Source organism: Tupaia chinensis, unplaced genomic scaffold (genome assembly GCF_000334495.1).
Source record: "Tupaia chinensis unplaced genomic scaffold, TupChi_1.0 Scaffold000651_1, whole genome shotgun sequence".
NCBI classification, from domain to species: Eukaryota; Metazoa; Chordata; class Mammalia; order Scandentia; family Tupaiidae; genus Tupaia; species Tupaia belangeri.
The window spans coordinates 384,443-392,357 of record NW_006160172.1 but is presented as its reverse complement, the minus strand read 5'-3'; the positions used below and the strand labels follow the sequence as shown (position 1 = coordinate 392,357).

At 43.0% G+C, this 7,915-nt stretch overlaps 1 protein-coding gene across 1 annotated transcript; it reads left to right on the top strand.

Moving 5' to 3' along the window:
- The first annotated feature begins 2,022 nt into the window (after positions 1 to 2,022).
- Positions 2,023 to 7,002, top strand: LOC102501339 (von Willebrand factor A domain-containing protein 5A). Its single transcript, XM_006159768.1, has 6 exons — positions 2,023 to 2,136; positions 2,458 to 2,604; positions 2,907 to 3,133; positions 3,245 to 3,419; positions 3,697 to 3,805; positions 6,797 to 7,002. The coding sequence occupies exons 1-6, from the start codon at positions 2,023 to 2,025 to the stop codon at positions 7,000 to 7,002; spliced, it is 978 nt and encodes a 325-aa protein (XP_006159830.1).
- The last annotated feature ends 913 nt before the right edge of the window (positions 7,003 to 7,915 follow it).

The following is a 7,915-nucleotide window of genomic DNA, read 5'->3' as shown; positions in this document are numbered from 1 at the left end:
AGGCCCCCCATCCCGGGGACCCCTGCAGCCGGCCTCTGTCCCCACAGCTGACACTGCCCTGCCTTGTGGTAAGTCCTGAAGCGTTTTTTGAGTCACTCAGCTTTAAACCAGCTGCTCAAAATAAACACAGAGCAGTTTAGCATAATGGCTATGTCGCTGGACTGCCATGTAGTTAACTGCGGTTGGAGTACTGGACCTGGTGGCTTAAACTCACACTGGGTGCGTGTGTGTGCAAGACTAAGATCCCAAGAGAAAATGGAGGAGAAGGGATTGTGGTGTGGCCATCCCCCCTGGGGGGTGACTTCCTGCTTTCTATCTCTCTGTCTCTCCCTGTCTTTCTGGCCAGCACACTTGCTCTATAGCAAAACCCGCTCCAAAAAAAAAAAAAAAAAGAAAAAAAAAAAGAAAAGAAAAGCCTGACTTATTGGTGTTGATTGTGGAGCGAGGCAAGGCCTGTGAGAAGTATCACCATCTGATGGATGATCTCAGAGACTGGGTTTTGAATTAGGATGGGGCTCTGGGTTGTAAATCATGATGGGGGAGGAATAGGTGGCCTAGTGGTTAAGGCTCTGGACTCCTACCAGGCCTATTGCAATTGGAGTCCCAGGACCTGGTGGCTTGAAAATCATGCTGGGATACTGTACCGGCCTGCCCCAAATCCCGGGAGAAGAATGGAGAAGGGATTCCAGTGTGGCCATCCCCTGGGGGAGTGATTTCTCACTGTCTCTTTTTCACAGTCTCTTTCCTATGAGGCATGCGTACTGTGCAAAAACAAACATCAACCACCACCAGCAACAATAATAAATGGCGATCGGTGAACACTGAGGCCTAGGACCTTCATGGGGCAGTTCTAGAAAAGCTAGTGCCCAGCAAAACCTCAACGCAAATTTGCAACAGGACAGGGAAAAAGAACCAAACTTCCAAGGCCTGCTTTTTTTCTTAAAAGTACTTTAAAAAGGAAAGTTGGTTTGTGTTTTTTATTGCAATTTTGTTTTTGTACATATCATTAGGGATCAGACTTGTTGAATGATCTTGGATGTCCAGATGCCTTCTCTGTCCTGTTTCAACATTACTTGTGGTATGCCCATATTCACTCTATCTCAAATGAGAAAACAAAAACAAAAACAAAAACAAAAAAAACATGTGAAAAAGGCAAGAAACAACAACAAAAAATCTTATTCTGAGTATCTCAGTACCTTTTTTGCGTGTGCTGTAAGTAGTTGGTTTGTATGTGATGGTTAAAAAGGCCAAAGATATAAGGTTTCACCCCTCCTTTTTTTTTTTTTTGTCTAAAGTTGCTGTTTATTTTATTTATTTAACATTAATTTATTTAATTTTCTTTTTTTAAATTATATTTAATTTTAAATTAAAAGAAAAAAAGAGAAAGAAAGCTGCCTTTCTATGAGTCCTTGTGTTTTTCCAGTCAGGTACTTTCTCAATGACTCAGCTGTCCCTGAGCCTCTGGACAAGCACATTAGTTTCATTTTACTCTGCATCCTCTGTGTGCTGGCAGTGCCATGTAACTCCCAAAGCTGTGTTTGCAGGGAAAATGCCCTTTCCTGTGCTGGAGCTGCATATCAGGTCATGCATTGACAGAGCGGGTAAAGGCCCCATTCAGAATGGTTGGGGGTGTCACTAGCCCAGCCCTCTCCCTACAAAATCTGGATAAAAGAAATGTAATGTAAATCATAACCTAGAAATATCAAATGTATCTGTTTGTTACCACATCATGTGAAATGGCTGTCTTGGGTTATGATAAAATTTGGGAGCTATGTTTAGGAGAGCCTGATTTAAAATAGTAGGCACGTTGCCTATATAAGACTGACATTAGAATATCTTAGAGAAAACCAACAGTGGTATCAATTATGAGCCTCAGAAGAAGAGTTCTAAGTTGCAAGAGTCAGTTAGGATCATACAGCTTCCCATCTGCAGTCTCTGAATAGCATGAACCAAAGCAGGCCCAGTGGCAGTTTCCTGAACAACTGTAGCAGTGATAACAGGAGCAATACCAGCATCTAGGACATGGACTACTTGCCTCTGTGCCTGGCACCATTGAGGGCCTTCACATGTATTAATTCACATACAATGTGTAGGTATGATGTTCTCACTTTAAAAGGAGAGTACCGAGGCTCAGGGGTAAGGTACTGATACCTATTTCAATATACCAAAGGAGTTGAGATCTTGGTCTCCCTCTTCCCAGCTCCCACATTAACCCTCGGAATGTATTCTTAGGCTAGAAAGGAGCTCGCAAGATCTGGTGTTTGAATAGATGGTTCCTAACACATCACTCTGTGATGTCTTTTCAGCAGAAACACTGCATTACCATGGTGTCTTCCTGTGGTCTCCTCACCCTCCAGAAAGACCCAAGTAAGCCTGGTTCGAGACTCTTTCTTGCCTTGTATCTTTGCTGCCTACTCAGTTCCTGTCCTGCAGGAGGCATTCTATCATTTACTCTAGAATTCTGTTCTGTCCCTTGAGAAAGAAGAGAAGGTTCTTCTGGAGACCTTCTTTGTGTTCCCCATGGATGAAGACTCTGCTGTCTACAGCTTCAAGGCCTGGGTGGATGGGAAGAAAATTGTGGCAGAACTACAGGACAAGATGAAGGTCAAGGGATGAGTGGATTACCTCCCTTGTTTCTTTCTCCCATGCTCTCTAAGGTCTCTATAGAAGGCAGTGTTACAGAAAATCTGAAGTCTAATGTTCTTTCCTTCATGTCCTTCTGTTGTTTTCCTAAAACCATTTTTGAGGAAAAACTAATTAGAGGCACTTGAAGTATAGCTGTATCCTTGATAAGACAGTCCCAGTTCTTCCTACCTGTCTTTGTTCCTGCACTATTCACCACTTAACCGTGATGGTAAATTCGAAGGTTACTTTTTTTTCTCTATCCATCACCCTGTTCTACTTAGGCCCACACCAAATATGAGAATGCCCTCTCCCAGGGCCACCAGGCCCTCCTGCTAAAGGAGGACAAGTACTCCAGGGACGTCTTCTGTTGTAACATAGGGAACCTCCAACTTGGATCAAAGGTCGCACTCACACGGCAGTATGTGCAGGAGCTGCCCTTGGGAGCAGATGGGGCCCTGCGCTATGTGCTCCCGGCCATTCTGAATCCTAGATATCAGCTCTCTGGTAAGTATCGCTCCCCTTTGAATGCTGGGCATGGTGACATCATGGGGGAACTCTTCAGGTTGCTTGTATGTTAAAAAGTGTTGGCAGGAAAACTGAACTCAGGTAACCTTTGTAGGAAGACTGAGGACAGTTGTGTTAACATGAAGACTCCGATAGTTCCTCCGGAGGACCTGCCCTATACACTCAGCATGGTCACCACTATCAGTTCCCAGCACAGTATTGAAAGGGTGCAGTCCAACTGCTCCTCAAGTCCTGTCAAGTACCTGGGAGATGACAAGACCGCTGCTCAGGTAGTTAGTGAGAGAGCTGTATTGTCACCAGCATCTCTGTTCCTCCAACCTGACCCAGTCCTTCCCGAATGTTCCTTGCTTTTCCCTATAACCCAGAAGAAGCTGCACTGTGTGCCTTCCTCAGCCCATTAATGTCCAGAACCTTCCCTCCATTGTCACCTTTGCTTCCTGATCAGCTCACTCTTGGAAGACACCCATAGGTTTCTCCTTTGATTTCAGCTGCAGAAAGCAAACAGTGATAGTTCTAATGTGGCTTCTTAGCCTGTCCCCTCCTCAGGTCTCCTTGACTGATGGACACAAGTTTGATCAAAATGTGGAACACCTGATCTACTACAGTAGGGTGCAGCCCTCCACTGTGGAAATGGGGATGCTTGTCATGGAGCCAGGTACTTCTTCCCTACTTTGTAGTCACATAGGAGGGAACTCCCTATCTGGAATTACTCTCAAGTTACTCTTACTTTTCTTTCCCCCTATCTGGTAGCGGGTAAAACATATTGATTGGAATAGCTTACACTAGCATATGCAGAAATGGTTAGATTTAATCAATATCATGCGATGACGTTTTGTGGACAAATTGAAGTAGATCGCTAGATAATTGGGCAAAAGACATGAACAAATAATTCACAAGAGAAAACATAGCCAGTTCATAAACATGTAATGGTCAGCCTTGACAGAAATACAATAAAAATAATTTTAGTATTTGCCTGACATTTTCACCTTAGTATTTGCCTGTCTTTCTTCTAGACAGCTAGATATGTTCATTCTGTCATATTCATGGCAGCCTTGTTGACTTCTCAGTATTGTGCCAGTCCCCCTTCTCCACCAAAAAAAAAAGTGCTACTTGTAATCTGGATTGTATAATCAGACCTGGTTGTATAAACAATTTTTCAAAAGGTTTTTACCGGGACCAGCAGTTAGTGTAATGGCTATGTTGCTGGACTCCCATGGAGTCGACTGCGGTTCGAGGCCTGGACCCGGTGGCTTAAACTCACACTGGGCACGTGTGTGGGCGTGCCAAGATCCTGAGAGGAGAATGGAGGAGAAGGGATTGTGGTGTGGCCATCCCCTCTGGGGGGTGATTTCTCACTTTCTATCTCTCTGTCTCTCTCTGTCTGGCGAGGGCACGTGCCCTATAGCAAAAAATCTCTCTAAAAAAAAATAAAGGTTTTTACCATAGAGCACTTGTGCTCACTGGAGAGAAATAAAGAAACAAGAGAGAGGAAAAGTGAGAAGTCACCCCGCAGGGAGGATGACCACACTGCAGTCCCTTCTCCTCCATTCTCTTCTCAGGATTTTGAGTACACATGCACACGTACCTGGCATGATTTTCACTTTTTTTTTTTGAGAGATTTTTACTATAGGGCATGTATGGTCACTAGAGAGACAAAAAGTGAGAAATCATCCCCCAGGGTAATGGCCATACTGCAATCTCTTCTCCAGTCTTCTCTTGAAATTTTGGACATACACGTATACCTGCCCAACATGATATTTAAGACACTGGGTCCAGGACTCAACCAAGAGGGAGTTAAGCACCTTAAGCACCATGGTACCTCCTAGTCCTTAACTGGCATGATTTTCAAGCTGCCACATCTGGGATTTGAGGCATGATTAGCCATGTGGGAATCCTTAACCACCATGCCATCTGCTAGCCCCATAGACATTATTTTTGAACCAGTGTTCTGTCAAGTATTTGTTGGGTCACACCCATTTTATTTAGAAGCCATTTTGGTTATTGGAGTATCCCACTAACTAAACTGAACCAGGTTCTGTGATCATATTGAATCCCAGAGTTGTAAGTATTTAAACCTGTAGTTTTGAAAACATTCTGTAGAAATAGACAAAAAAAAATTTTTTTTTTTCCTTAGAGATTTTTGCTATAGGGTGCATGTACTTGCTGGGGAGACACAGAGAGACAGAGAGACAGAAAGGGAGAAATCACCCCCAGGGAGGTGGGCCAGGCCACAATCCCTTCTCCTCCATCCTCCTCTTGGAATTTTGTGCATGAACACACTGTGTTTTTTTTTTTTTTTTTTTTTGAGAGGTTTTTGCTATGGGACGTGAGCGCTTGCCAGACAGACAGACAGAGAGAGACAGAGAGACAGAAAGTGAGAAATCACTCCCCAGGGGAATGGCCACACTGTGATCCCTTCTCCTCCGTTCTCCTCTTGGGATCTTGAGCATGCATGCACACACGTCTGGCATGAGTTTTAAGCCACCGGGTCTGGAACATGAACTGCAGTCGACTACATGGGAGTCCAGTGACATAGCCATTACGCTAACTGCAGGTTCCCCCCAAGATGAGTTTTAAACCACCGGGTCAGGAACTTGAACTTGAACTCCACTGCATGGGAGTCCCCTGACATAGCCACTCTCTCATCTGCTTGTCCCAGAAAAAAGTATATTCTATGTTCTGTTATATTCTCTGAACTATAAAACTACATCTGACATAATCTTGTCATTCTCATTTAATCTGTTTTGATACTAGTGATTAGATTCCTGCATTCGCTTTCACTTGCTTTTAATAATAACTCACGGCTATGCTTTGATACCTCATAAAGCAGGCAGGTGGCCCAGTATGCCCAGGGCTGCCTTCTCTGGCAGTGTGGCTAAGTGCTTCCTCCTGGAGCCAGACCCCTTCGTGTTTAAAATGTGCATTACACTCTTAGCTACTCTAGTGTCGGCCTAAGCCTCGCCCAGGGAACATGGCATGTTCAAGTTGTAATGAAGGACTTAAACAAGGGCCCAGTGATTAACTTCCCAGGGATTTGACTTAACAAGAAGGTTTGTCTCTGCAAATAGACTTGTCTGATTTTTCAACAACTGCTGAAAGTTATTAATTTTAGATTTCTATCTGTGGTGGCCAGAGAGAGACAGAGAAAATGAGAGAGTGAAAGTGAGAAATCGTCCCCCTTGGGAAGGTCATGCCTCCATTCTCCTCTTGGGCTTTTAGACATGAATGCACACATATCCAGCATATTCTTCAGGCCGCCAGGTCTGGGACTCAAACTGCAGAGTTGGCACTGTGGGATCCAGAGCCCTAACCTCCAGGCCACCTGCTAGCTCACTGCTGGAACACTTTAACCCAATGTGTTTTACTCATTTATCTGGCATCTGGTCACAGTGCTTTCATTCTTACCTGTGTCTGCTGACTTTCTATGCTTTTTTTTTTCTTTACCATTTCTGACCTGCTTTTTGTCTTTTTATATGCTTATAGCACATCTCAACCTTTTTGCACACAGATACGGTGTGAGAATCAACCACAGCGTTTTAGATTTGAGTTCCCTTGGCTCCCTATTGAACTCACTGCACTTGATGCTTGGGGGTTTTAGGATCTCAAGTTCCTCTGTTTCTTACAGTGCCTTTGCTTTCTATGCAAGAGTGTTTGATGGGAGACCCATCAGCAATGGTGAGCTTTTATCCAGATATCCCAGAAGCTCAGTCACCTGTCTGTGGAGAATTTGTCTTCCTTGCGGACCACTTGGGAAGTATGCAGTCCCCAATGAGTGTCCAGGACAGATCTCAGCTGCATATAGAGGCAGCCAAAATAAATACTGTCCCTTTGGATTTAGAAATGACTGTATAGTTTTTCTCTCATGGTGATATTGTGTTTTTTTTTTTTTTTTCTTAAAACTTTCTGGCTCCAGTAATAAGTCTCGGCTGATACTAAAATATCCTTTTTTCTCCTCTTGGAAAAAGCTTAGTAAAAATAAATTTGACAGGGCTAGCAGGTGCTATGGTGGTTGAGGCTCTGGACTCCCACATGGCTGACCGTGAGTCCAGTTCTGGACCCAGTGGCTTGAAAATCATGCCAGGTATTTGTGTGTGCCCAAACTCAGGAGTAGAATGGAGGAGAGAGGATTGTGGTGTGGCCATCTCCCTTGGGGGGTGATTTCTAACCTTTTCACTGTCTCTCTGGTAAGCACACATTCCCCACGGCAAAAACCTAAATAAGTAATTTTTATAAATTAATTGGAAAACAATAAAATAGTACAGAAATGTATTTAACAAAGTACAAATCCACTGAAACCAGATTACTCATTTTGAAGTTCTCTATATTATTATTATATTAACTGTATTTACTTGTGGGGTAAGTGTTATTTTTCAATATAAGAATTCAATGTGATGGAATCATGTGAGTGTAATTGGCATATCCAGTATTTCAAAAACATCATTTTTTGTGTGTCAGGAACATTCAAAGTTCTTTTTTTTTAAAACTTTAAATTTATTTTTTTTACGTTAATTCCAGAGTTCAATCTGGAAGATTGACCACAACAGAAGAAAGATTAAGTACATGAGACTGAACTGATGAAACAGCATTCTGTGACTTGACTGTATTATTGCTGCTTTTCTTCTAAGCTTTGTTGTCCGGTTTTAAGGATTTTTGTCCTGTCTTGAGCTGTCAATAGATTCATGTACCTACTATTTGAACAGAATACTAACCTGTTTCTAGGCTTTAAGTTTCAAGGAAATATCCATTACCAGTTCAAAACTGCTTT